Consider the following 13,734-nt stretch of genomic DNA (forward strand, 5'->3'; position numbering starts at 1 on the left):
TAATTTCAATAACATTCTGTTGCACTGTTTTAACTGAAAATCAGAATACGGCAGATAAGGAAAAAGTAGCCTTTGGGTTTTTTAATTATTAGGAATTATTATTAAAAAAAAAAAACAACACAAAAACCCAACACAGGAAGGTACTGGTCTGCTTTCTCTTTTGAGAAACCAATGTTGTAAGCTGTCTGTAGACATGAAATTAATAGGAATGCTACCCAGGAAGAGTTGAAAGGTTTTACATGAAGAGACAATTCCTGTTAGCCAGTAGAGATGGCTCCTTTGCTGTGAAGGGGAAAGTGGGTATGTACTATATTAGGGTCTAAGCCAGGGAGACACACATAACTTGGCAAAGACAGGGAGAGATGCTCTTCATCTCAAAAGTATCTGAGTTTGAAGAGCTTGTGGTGGTGTGCTCTAGCGACCATCAGCACGTGGGCTAGTGTGCAGAGGGAAAAGGATGGTCAGCTGGGCAGGCTAAGTTGCAGCTAGAAGACCAGCACTGTGCAGATATTTCTAGCATTTTTCTCTGCCATCTTTCAAGGATTTCTACCTCTGTTACAGCCACACAAGTGTTTACAGTCTCAAGCAATATTTGCTACTGGTGCAACTACACGGTAGGATTTGGGCAATGAAGTGTGATTTTATTGTTGTTGTTCTGAGATGGAACAAATGTTATTTTAATCTAGTATTCAGTTGATGTTTAATTCCTTATTACGGTTTGGGGTGGGCCACATGTCTTATGAATACAGCTGTGGGAAACATTTTAAGAAACTTTCTTGTTTTGGTTGAAATTGCCAATTTGTCAGAGATTTCAAAGAGATGACTTGTATTTGAAAAAAAAAAAAAAAAGCCACACTGGAAATCAAACAGATCTACTGAAGGACTGCTGTTTCTTGTTTATTTGTCTGTGGCTAACATATCTAGCTCCTCAACAGGACTTGGAGGGCTAAAGGAGCTGGAAAGTCTCAGCTCCCACACTGTTGGGCTTGAAGCTCAGGTTTTATAGGCTTCCAAAGTCCTGATAGTCAGACCACCCCAGAGCTGGGCATGGAATGGAAATTCTGCTTCAGAGGGAATTTCAGCAACAAAAAAGCTACATATTCTTCCAAATTGGAATTAAATCAAATATCAAAAACTTCAAATATTCTGCCAAATAAAGTTACTGTCCTGGGCTTAACTTCTTGCTATGACTTTAGAGTGTATTTTTGAACACTTTGTTCATGAACTTATCCTGGTTTTTGTTCCTATACATTGAAATCTCATAGCTATTTTTGTCCAAGTGAGGCCTTAGAGATGAGGGAGTCCCTCACGCCACCTGGGAGCTGAAAGCTTGTCCTGTGGTCATTGAGAGCTGGGAAGCTCCTCCAGAGGTGATACATGGGAATCCACTTATCTCAGATGACAGGCAGAGAAGCTTGTAGTTCAGTGGTGCAACTAACCTACCCCTCTTCCTTATTCTTCCAAAATTTCCAACAGTGTAAAGAAAAGATTTTTAAGAGTAAAGGGTATTGGTTTGCTGAATATCTTTACATAATTTCATGTATTTCTAGGTAACACTTGAAAAGATTTTACTCATCAGCTCAAGTAACTAGATTTGGGGGGAAAAACAGCAAAGAGAATCCATCCAGTGTTGTTGGTCTTTATGGTTTATCAGTTTGCCAGATGTGTAAGGCTTCTGATGCCAATGGGGATGAAAGTGCATTTATAGGGTTTTTCTGTGCTTTTCTTATAGAGCTCTAACATATCAGGGCATGCCTTTTAGGTGCTCCTGTTGTACTGTAAATAGAATTATGAGCTTGGATTGCCTTTGGGATAGTTTCCTTTCCCCTAGTAACACCATTCTTAGGGAAATTGGGTTATCACAAAACACATGGATATGCGTATATCCTTGCGTGTGTAATCTGATTTGTTACTCTCTAACTTTTTGCTGTGCTTCCCAGTGTCTCTTGCAGGAGGTAGTGGTGGAAGAGCTTTAAATTGCAAGCTTCACCCACAGTGCTACCCACAGCAAGGCAAAGTTGCATGTAAAAACAGAGTGGAGAGAGGAGAGATAGCTCCTTGAATGGGCTTTGCGTTCAAGTGGCAGTAGCAACAGGAGTGGAGGAGTTTAAAGCCTCCTCACACAGATTATTTTCCACAGGAAGGAGTTTTCAATTTATTCACTGAAACTGGGATAAAATAGAATGATTTTTATGAGCAGTGGAAGTAATAAAACTGAGTTTCCTGTCTCCTCTCCATGTCTTCATGCCCTGTAATACTCTTTTTCTCACCGTTGTCTTTCTTTGCCTCTTGCTTGCAGTACGCTCCATTTCTCACTATGACTTTCTTCACTTCTCCCCGTATCGCCAGTTGTCCTAGAGCAGCGCTGTGAGGTTCCTTCAACATGCCGTACCTGTTTGTTGGAGCAAGGGGCAGCAGGCGCCAGGGTTGACTGGCCGTAAGATTGCAGACTCTCACGATGTCCATTGCCTGGCTTCTCCTTTCATCAGTCGGAGAACTGATTTGGTTCTCGCCATCCTCTGTTCAGCCACCAGCTGTCACAAAACATGCAAGAATGCAAGTCCTGGAAATGTTGAGCCCTGTGGCAAATGTGACTGAAGTTACCCGTTTGCTTAAAAAACAATTGTTAGGACAGACTGCAAGGTAGACAGGCAGTTAAACTGCACTAAACATATCACCTTAACTGTATTAAACATATCACCTAGACATTCTGCCTTCTCCTAGAGAATGTTTTTACTATGTAACTAAAATGCATGCCCACAGCAACTTCTCTCCGTGAGACTAGTACAAGTGCTAGTTGTCAAAACGTGCATTATTTGTTCTTTACCTATATGTGACGTTCTTCTCCCATTGCTTCCATCCTTTTATCAGCATGACTCAGGTGCAGTGCTGCCACAGCCAGTTGGAGAAGCAGTACTGTTCAGATGGGATTGAATTTGCCAACGTGCGTGAGGAATGTGACTCACATATCGGTGAAAATTCCACCTGTGAAGCTGAATACTTTAAGGTGAGACATTAGAGCTGCTCCTGTTCATCTTTAAGAAGTGGTATTGACTGTCTAGATTGGTATTAAGGGTTGACCCTGAAAGTTGCCATACTCAGTTTGATGCACATCAACATTTTTTTCCCACCTCCACCTTCTGTCTCTGTTAAAGCACTTTGTGCTGCTTTGGGAGAAGCAGTTCCTAGTTGAGTGGAACAGACTGTCTCCTTACACTTTAGCAAAGGCAGAAGGTGTGCAAAAGGGTGGAAAGTCTTGAATGGGTAATTGGCTAGGAAACTACTTTTGCATGAAAAGAAGACATCAAAACTGTAAGAAGGGGTGGGTAAGAAACTCAAGTCTCATTTCAGGCTTTAGCTTTCATTAGAGCTTCATGGCCTAAGGTCAAACTCAGCGGTTTTCAGTATTGGTGGTCCAAAGGGGTAGGACTGAAGTTAATCCTCTCAGCGTACTTATAATTCCAGCTTGTGTACATGTCCTTAGTTAACATGACTCTGATTTACAACTGAATGGAGACGTCTGTAAGCTTGTGGTAATAGCATTTGATATGAGAATAAGAACGCCTGTTGTTGGCATCTTTAGTTAACCTGTGCCCAGCCCTCCACCTTCTTTACTATCTTTGTCTCTCCTTTCTTGAAAGTGAACATATTCATACCACTCTGCAGAGTGATTTCGAAAGAAAGTTCCACCAGTAAGATCATCAGCTTGACCATGACCCAGTCATGAACAGCTCTGTTCCTATTACACATTTCTTTCAGTGGTCATAGAAATAGATGAGAGGGATTTTACTTCTGCCCACTGCCAAAGATACTGAGTGTTTTGGTTCATTCAGTTAAAAAAAAAAATCTACTGTGTAGGAGATGGCAGACAACACTTACAAGTTGTGTCTCTCTCCAAAATGCCGGGTTGATCATGTTCCTGGCAGTAGGGTGGTGCTGGTACCAGGGCTGTGAAGTAATCCACGTTCTCGCCATGAATAGAAGAAAGGTAACACATGCCGATGAGGCCGGCATTGTTGGGATGTCACAAACTTGTCTGCATGTGCAGCGTGATTTTGTCCCACGGTGGAGCAGGTCCCAGAGGGGACATATGTCACTTCTTGACCACATCCAGGGTATGCCCTGCTCCTGGCATGGAGATTTCCTCTCTGCAGCCTGTACCGTTAGAAGCCTGTCCATCCCAATCTGAATGTGGCCTGAAAAAATATTTAGCCTTCTGTGTCAGTACTCTGAAGGGGAGCAGGAAACCCACTTTCCCATCAATTGATTGATGTTTCCATATGTGGGCCTGTCAGTATGAGGAAGAAGAGTTAATTACACTGGTTTTTAAAATGGCCAGACTTCTTTAAAGATGGCAGGTTTTCATGGTGACAGCTGTATTATTAAAAAAAATGGACTGTGCCTTGATCTCTGGCCTTGAGAATAAGTGGCTCAGCACAGCTCATGTCACATAACTGACGTCTTTCCCCTGCAAAACACGGTGCATGAGGGCTGTTGGGAACACTCGCTGGCCTGTGCTAAGCCCAAGATACGCATCAGCATTGTCTGAGAGGATGTTAGTTGCCATTAGAGCTTGCTAATATTTAAACATTACAGATGGTTGTGGGACAGTGCCTGAGCCCATATTCTGTCCCTGTTTAATTCACTGATATAAACACAGTCAGTGTTACTTAATCTTTGTGAGCCACATTCTGCTTCCCCCCTCTTCCTAATAGGAATATCCTACACTTAATAACTGTACTGACGTGTCTGTAGGAGTATCTTTGTAGATAATCTCTTTGATCATGATGGACATCAATGATTTATGATCTAGTATCAGTGAACAATTCATCATTTCTTTTGTTGAATACATTTTTAATCTGATGATCTTGAGACATACAGTTTATTTGGCAGTTGTGCCCTGCTGTGCTAAGCTTACATGCACACCAAGCCTGTCTCACATGGGCTTGAATCTCATTTTGCCTAATTTGGTCTGTTTTAGTTTAGCTTAAGTAGCATGGGAAATCTTTTGGATCCTCTCTGTCTCCTTCAAGAAAGCAGAAAGAGCGATTTAGTAATTCAGTTAGTAGGATTAATTGCAACACTTGCAGCAAATGAGGCAGCTGATCTTTCTTTTGAATACAAAACTTGCAATTGGAAAGAAGATAAAAAGACCATATTATGAAAACACTTGCCTCAGCTTTTACACTTGAAGGCAGTAGGCATAGGCAATAATGGGCATAATTTTGCTCCTCTGTTTTTTTGGAAGCATAGCTTTTCTTGCCTTTACAAAAAGGATGCAAAATTAATCATTAATCTTTAAAATCCTCTTCAAAAGACAGTAATCAATTTCCAGACTTGTTGCTGATACAGGAGATGCAGAAGTGGTTTTATGAAAGTTTCTATGACAGCAGCCCTGCAGAAAAGAGTGAAACTTGTAGAAATTTTACCTTCTTTATGGTGCTTGGACATTTTCCCCCAAATTTGTCATAGGTACTTTCTTTTTCCAAAGATAGAAGTATGACCTTATCTCACCAGTTTTGTCAAGAATACTTTGGTTGTGTATATTAGGTAAGCACAAAAGTTTTATTGCTTTGGACGTTGAACATATTATTTAATTTTGTCCAGATCTTCAAAAGTTCTGAAAAATTCTGCTGAGTTATTTGTATTCTTTTCAGTCTGTTTTTCATAGCATCTGAGTTAGTCTGGATTTCAGCAAGTGAGAGACCTCTTGTGGACAGATACACAAAAGCAGTGTTAATACATGGTTCATGCTTCTGGTAGCTTAAATGGTGACATAAATAATAAAGAACTGTTATAAAATTTAACTAAGAGAGCTGATGGATGAAAGCAATTCCAGGTGCTTCCTAGTTGCACCCAAAAAAAAAAAAATCTTCAAACTTCTCACATGTAACTATTTATTCCTTTATTCCTTCCATCTTTATTCCTTTCTGTGAGAAGGTAAGGTCTAAGAGCAGGTAGGACACAGCTTGCTCTCTAAACATGAAGATCAAGATAAGGCTTTGAAGCTGCATGGGCTTTTGTTAAGAACAGGAGAGGTGCAAAGGAAAAATGGCTGAGATTATTATTGTGATCACTTAAGAAGCAGAGGCTTACAGGCAGTGAAAGTGTGTAATACCAACTCGATTGCTAGGTTGTACCTTCCATGAAGGCAGCGATGGTTCTAGCAAATGGGTGAACGGTCATCGCAACCTGCCTCCAGGCAGCTGGCAACCTTTGGAAAATGGCTGCAAACACATCAAGAACTGAACTAATATGGAGCCTAGACTGCACTCTGGACTAAAGGATCAAAGTTTTTCAGAATAGGCTAATAAACCTGAAAAAAATAGTGTGAAAAAGGAAATGTTGAGATTAATTTTACAAGGATAGTGATAGTTATAATGACATGCTGCTTTGTGTCTCAGAATACCAGAACGCTCCGTGAACATGAGTTAAACTAGCCTTATCACTGCTATATTATTATCTCTCCACAGTGGGAGGACTGAAAGAAAAAGTGACTTTCCAGGTTCACAGGTGAGGTATTTGGAGATGTATGCGGTGTTGTGGTTTAGCCCCAGCTGGTGACTAAGTACCACACAGCTGCTCACTCTCCTCCCACCCCGAGGTGCGATGAGGGACAGAATCGGGGAAAAAATCTTGTGGATTGAGATAAAAGCAGTTTAATAGGACAGCAAAGGAGAAGGAAAATAATGGTAATGATAAAAGAGTACAGTGATGCACAATGCAATGGTTGCTCACCACCCGCTGATCAAGAGCTTGCCCCTGAGCAGGGATTCCCACCCCCAGCCAACTCCAGTTTTAGTGTTATATACTGAGCATGACATTATATGGTATGGAATATCCTTTTGGCCACTCTGGGTCAGCTGTCCTGGCTGTGCCCCCCCAGCTTCTTGTGCACCTCCTGGCTGGCAGAGCATGGGAAGTTGAAAAGTCCTTGACTTAATATAAGCACTACTTAGCAACAGCTAAAAACATCAGTGTGTTATCAACACTATTTTCATCATTTAAAATCCAAAACAGAGCACTACACCAGCTGTTAGGAAGAAAATTAACTCTATCCCAGCCAAAACCAGGACAACAGGTCTACAGAGTCTTGAGTGTGCTCTGAGCATGAGGCCATTCATCAACTTCTCCATATTTTTCCTTAGTTGAACAGGAAATGTTAGCCTTTAGGAGTGCCAGTGCAGAGTCTTCTAGAGTCAATATTAAAAGCCAGTTACCATAAACATCAGTTAAGAAAAGATTTGACACTTCCCATCTCTGGATCATTTTGGCTGTGGTATAGCAACATAAATTACTATCAAGATGTTAAATCAAGATGCATCATGCACAGTTAGAATAAATACAGGTTGGAACAAATGGTTTGATGCATACAATTATGTTGAACGAAGGTACAGTTTCTTACAGACATTGCAAGACTTAGCAAGCTCTGTGCTTGAAGACTCACACTGACTGGAGACAGAGGTCTTTCAAGTAGTGGCTCGACCTGGCAGAAAAGAAGAACGTAACGTTATCCAGCACTTCAAGAATGGCAAGATTAATGATCACTCTTTACAAAAAAAATCCAGAGAAACTCTTTAACTCCCAATTTGAGCATTGTGTGACAAGACAAAGAAATAGATTTAGTCAATTCATACCCCTAACAGTAGAAGCCAGTGAGTATATCCAGAAGTGTATAATGTCAAAATTTGGCAAGGTATCAGCTGTATTCAGTAACTTAAGATTCAGTTATGAAAACCACGCAAGCTTAAGTCAAACAGTGAATCTTCAGCTCAGTTTTCATTTCTGTCTTCTAATTTATGGTTCTGAAAATTGGAAATACAACAAAATTATAGACAGATGTTAAAAACTTTGGGAAAGATGCCTCAGGAAAATGTTAGACGTGTTAGAGTGAATAAATAGTCAGAAATGTCGCAATTCTTGGAAGAGATCATAAAGTACTTATTTCTAAAGTAAACCAGAAAAGCCAGAAAAGGTGGAAGTATCCCAGACATAGGAGGGATGAAATGAGAGCATCTGCCACTGTATGGAAGTAGTTGGAGAACCAAGTAAAAAATGTGGGTAGTGAGGAACCATCCCACCAAACAGTAGTTCATAAGGGAAAACATGTATCTTACTGTTATGGCGGGCATGAAAACACCACCCCAGCACTGGCCAGGAGGGAGGAGTTCCTGCCAAACAGCGTTCTGCAGCAGGGAAAGGATTCAGTTGTGTATTTAAAGACAAAGTACAAAATAGCATGCTTACATACTTCAAAATGCTGTAAAGTAAAAAAAGGTTGAAGAAACAAGGAAAAAGGCTTACTGTTTTACTTTAATGCTGCTCTAGGCTCTAAAAGAACCTTTCATTGCAGTAGAGAGGGAGAAACATATATAATACCTTATAAGGGAAAACTTAGAGTATAGGCAGGGTATGCATCTGAGAGTGGTGAAAGAAATTTAATAGTTGCTTTCTTTTCAGTAAGTGTGGTGCTTAAAGCACCAAATTACAGAAATTTAGTTCAATGTTTAGCTACTTTATATTCTCTCTGCTCTGTTTAATGGTGCAGGCTATTTTCATCAGGCAAGAGTCTGGCAGAATAATAAAATTAACAATAAAAGCTTAAATCTGCTTTTATGTGACAGTAGCAATTGGCAGACACCAGTTCCAGAGAACCGAACATCTTTGCTGCCTTCTAAGAGCAAGGAAGAAAACTGAATAATCAAGCAGTGTCCCCTCAATTTAAAATAGAAGGAAACCTCCACAGGATTAACTTGTCCTGTGTTCCCTTCTGTGGTGTATTCCGCGGCTGTAGTTCAGCAGGTCTGGAAGAGGTGCATCATGTTTCATTGCTGGAAGCCATGTCAGGACTGTGATGCTTTTAAATAATGTTTGACTATGTAATCTGTTTTTCAGAGCAGAATAGCTTCTCTTTATGACCTGTTAACACTAACCTTGGATGAATCATGTTTGTTCGCTTGTTTGTCTGCTAGTTCAGAGAGGGGTATTTTTTGCTGGGAAGTTGAGTAGGCAGTTTAATTATAAACCGAGTCATGCACTTCATTGATCGTGTCCTGGTTTAATTGAACTGGACACGAAAGGGAAGCAGAGGTATTAAGAGTTCCCGCTGCTTGCTGGTGTTTGAAACTGGGCTATGCAGGCAGGGAGCAATGAAATTCCATATACATATGTGGACCATTCTGGTCCTCCACATCACCCTGCACACACATTCACACATACACAATATTTGTGAGAACTGGATCCAGGTTCTGTGCTTGGCTGTGTGTAAGCCAGCTGCAGAGCTCACTGAACTCAGCTACAAATTAAAACTGAGCCTGACTATACCAGCAGTTCTCAAAGAGTTTGCAGAAGATTTTCCTTCAGTTTGCCAAGATGAGATAACACTGCTGACAAAATTTACATTTATTTGTTCAGGGCTAGGATTTGACCTTTTTTTTTTTTTTTTTTTTAACCAGACATGTTGTTACTGTTGTTTGCTGGGAAAGGCTGCTCAAGTTCAAGGACAGAGTTGTGAACCCAACCCGAAGATAGGATACCAGTGTGGAATTGTCTTCAGAGCTTGCTGTGTGAAGGGTCAAGAAGGCATTGATGTGTCCATCAGTGATGATGTTCCTAAAAAGGAGCAAGGTATTTTATGTTGCAGGTTATGGAAGAGCGAAACATAAAATGATATGGGGTACAAGGAGTACTTGTACTTTAAATTATATCTTTTGGAATTCCTTTGAGTAATTTAATGATGCATGTTTTGGAGGTCATTTTTTTGGCTAGTGATAGCTGAAATGTTTTTTACCATAGGAGGCTAAGAGAGCTGGAAAGTGATCGGTCAGTTCCTGGTGTCAGAAGTTAACTATAAGATAGGTTATTTTGGCCACTAATGATCTTATAATGGAAATTGAGTATAAGCTATTAATTTTTAATGGCATTTTGCCCACTGATAAATTCTTAATCAAAAAGAAAATTGACAACCGATTTTTTTTTTTTTAATTGTATTTAAAAGCCAGATGGCCTTTGCCAGCTTGGCAGAATTCAAATGTTGCCTTTTGTGCGAGAGGCAAATGCCCACAAACTGGGGGCATTTGAAATACCTGGACTGCATGGGAGAACTGAACATTTTTGCGAAAAATGGTATCTGCATTTCTTTGATATTAGAGGGGCATCTAGATGGCAGCAGCTCCTTACACCCTTCTCCATACCTAGTCCACAGAGCTGAAGAGAATGAGTGTGGACTTACTGACCGTTACAGAACTGGGTTTGGGGTTTTTATGCTGTTTTCACTTAGAGACAGACCTGAAACTGCAAAAAAGTCGTGCTGTATAATGTTGCCTCCTTCATGGGCAGTTGAGCACTGAAAACATGCAGTCTGGCTTGCAGATCACCAGTGACAGATTTTGGGAGACATTATCCTAATCAATCACTTAAACTCAGACCCAAATCCCACCACAAAAGCTTGCATTGGTCTGCTTGAGGTGGTGAGTTTTCAGACTTGTTTCAGGTCTTTCAAACCAAGCTTATGTCACTGTACACCTTTATCAAGTAACATTCAGAAATGCCCTGGCAGTTTCTTTGTGTTATGGCTGTCTCAGCAGGGGAATTCCGCTTGTCCATTAGCACTGGGTGAAGTGACTGGGCTGGTAGATACCTTGTACTTAGAGCACTCTGCTAGTAACAAAAATTTGCAGACTCTGTGTGCCTGCATAACGTGAGAAATATGTCAACACTTGAAAATCCAGAATTGTGAGTGCCGCGTACAGTATTTCCCCACTCACCCTCATGGGCAAGTGGCATGCATAATAACCGTTACGCATATAGTTAGTATGGTTATTATGGCACATGTAATAACCATTACGCATTGCAAAGATGGGTCTATGTCAACAAGCAGGGCAGGACAATGTTCTCATTGTTAAACCAAGAAATAAGCAAGTGGTTGAACGTAAGTCAAATATACCTCTTGATAAATAAAAATTGCCTGTAGAAATGCAGAGCAAGCAACATGAATAGACACCTTTGTTAGTCATGAAGGGGAGACCAGTCTCCATTTTGTAAGGCAGCTTTTTGGACTAGCACCTTCTGTTTGTGTTATGCAATAGCAAGGCATGCTGCAGACGGTAAGGCAAGCTGACTCTCTGTATGACGCTTTCTTAGTAATGTAAAGAGCAATCTCTGGTACTGTGTCCCCAGAGACCTCTACAAAATCAGACCAGACTTGGGCAAACTGATTTCATTAGCTTCTGTGTGACCAAAATGTACCTCTATGGCTTGAGGACTCAATGTACCAACCCAGCCTTGTGCCACTGCACAAAAACTTGCTTTCACATCTGTGATGTATTATTTGCTTGTAAGTGACTGCTGGTTGAATCGGCTTATGGACAAACACTGAAAAGAGACTAAACTTCCTATTCAATGACAGAGGATTTTGAGACTTTCTAACACATCTCACTACCAACCTACCATTTCTCCTGTGTTCAAAGTGGCAGGATTGGAGAAAGTCCATTAGCTGGTCCTTTGGGCAAGCAATTGGTTCAGGCAGTGGATGTATTCAGCCCTTTTATGTCCTCCGTGTGTCCAGAAAGAACTCTCAGGACACACACATGTAGCAGAAGTACCTCTGATGAAATCTCTCCAAGTTAAGGTATATGAAGTACATTTGAAATAATGCCATAAGTAGGTGCCCAGAAGTTGGGCGTGGAGTTCTTTTTGGAATGAAGTCTAAATAAATAACTGAGGTTAATCTGTTTTTCATTAAAACTGTGAGTACCCCAAGCTACTATAAAGTCAGTGGAAGCCAAGCATGCCCCAACAATGTGTCTTATGAAAATGAGGTTAAGCTTCGGTTAAAAGCCTAATGTTAAGAACCTGCATTTGAAAAACTCAGCCCATATGTAATCTATGATCACAGCATGACTTTCATACTGAATCAGTCAGATGGAAAATGCCCCATGGCCATGTGCATTTGAATGTCAAATTTAAGTATGAAATAGCTGTAAAATATGTAAATAATGCTCTTTAATTTTGTCCTGGTTTATCCAAAACCCTGGTCTGAGTCCCATCCCAAGCAGGCAGCTTTTTACTGTGAGAAGAAAAGTGCTTTCTCCTCTAATGCCTCTCTCTCCTCTTTTTAGTTGAAATTTCAAAGGAGGAACTAGACCAAGAAGATCCTTATCTGCATGATGGCTGCAGAGGTAAGTCAGGTGACTAGTCCTGTTAGCCAGCTCTTCTGTGATTGCCTCCAATAAAAGTGAAGCAAACTTGGATCTAGAGATTAGCCAAAACCTTTTGCCTAGGCTATTTATGGGTAAAAATAACAGAATGAATATCCTTTCTGAGAAATAGTAGGCCATTATGTGATTCCTCAATAGTTCTTTGATACAAGGGAGGCATTGTCTCCCATAGTGGAATTCGTCTTACCCAACTGAAGCTTAGACTATACATTTAAATTTATTTAACTCCTAGTGGGTAATACCTCAGAGGTGTTACCCATTGAACCCATGGAGTACTCTGGATTCCTCAGAACATGGGGATCCTATATTAAATATGTGCATTCTTTTATTCTCCTCTTGTGATGATCAGGGTGATTGAATATGAAATGAAACTTGTTTCCTTTTGAGATTCATCACCTGAAAAAAAGGAAGAAAAGTGGCTATTGTCCTCATTAGCCAGGCTGTTCTGCCTCCTGGGAAGAATGTGTTATTGGGATATTGTTCTGCTAAGTATTCTGATTTATTGCTTGTCACATGTGATTTACATGTCTATAAACTTAAAACAGCAGTGATATATTATTTTATACAAACATTTCAGAACTAAGTAATGTATTTAGGGTAAAATCAATTTAATAGTCTTATATTCCAGTTGAGAGATGATGTACTGTGCTACATGCTGTATAGCTTAGAGAGGATGGAAATGTCTGCTAGGTCATTAGCTAGTCAAAGCCAACACTGGCTCTCCTCCTTGTCTCCAGCTGCTAATTATAAGCGATGACATAGAAAAATGTGTCATGTATTTTCCTAGCATTGTTTCTTATGTAATCATTTGTTGCATTTGTCAGTTAATCAGCTGGCTGCAAGAGATGGGTTGGTATGACTAATTGCAAATTAATTTCTGTCTACAGTATATTTTCTGATAAACTTGTCATGCCAAAATTACTTGTGATTTCACATGGGGAAACTTAAATTTCCTAGGCAGTGGAACTTCCAGCATTTTGTTTTGGAGCACCTTTGTGGTATATGAGGAAATTAATTCTGTTCTTCCAGTGCCTCCACGATAGGTTTTACTGTGGCTGACAGGAGCTCACAGTATCGGCAAAGGTTCAGAAAGTGCTAGCTGTCCATCTCGATCATGAGACTATGGTTCCTTCTAATGTCATTGCCTTTGCAAGTACTGTGTACAGACCTAGTTTTCTCTGGTATATTAATGGCCCTGTCCTCATTAGAAATTGTTGCACTTCAAAAAATTATTTTAATTCACTCAAAAGTTTAGAGTATTATAACTGCATTTGCTCACATTGATTGTGGGCAAAACCTTTTGTTTAATGCCTATCCAGCCATTCTGAAAAATGGAAGAAGACAGATTCTATTTGTACTAAGAATATCAATACTCTTACAACAAATAGTTGGAAGTATGTAACCTTTTCTCTACTATGAGAATATTAAATTTTTTTAATATTAATTTATTTTTTTAACAAGATCAGAAGTAGTAAGTTTTCTTAACGATGAGCCAAATTTTGTGTAAACTTCCTAT

At 40.1% G+C, this 13,734-nt stretch overlaps 1 protein-coding gene across 1 annotated transcript in view; it reads left to right on the forward strand.

Moving 5' to 3' along the window:
- Positions 1 to 13,734, forward strand: part of FBLN1 (fibulin 1) — a gene marked incomplete at both ends in the record, with an annotated part of 81,070 nt that overhangs the window by 20,445 nt on the left and 46,891 nt on the right. Inside the window, 3 exons of the mRNA XM_082014025.1 lie at positions 2,872 to 3,007; positions 9,456 to 9,627; positions 12,120 to 12,179. Of these exons, the coding sequence (XP_081870151.1) occupies positions 2,872 to 3,007; positions 9,456 to 9,627; positions 12,120 to 12,179 (368 nt within the window). The remainder of the gene's footprint in view (positions 1 to 2,871; positions 3,008 to 9,455; positions 9,628 to 12,119; positions 12,180 to 13,734) is intronic.

The sequence above is a fragment of the Phaethon aethereus genome, assembly GCF_964289735.1.
Source record: "Phaethon aethereus genome assembly, chromosome: 1".
Lineage (NCBI taxonomy): Eukaryota > Metazoa > Chordata > Aves > Phaethontiformes > Phaethontidae > Phaethon > Phaethon aethereus.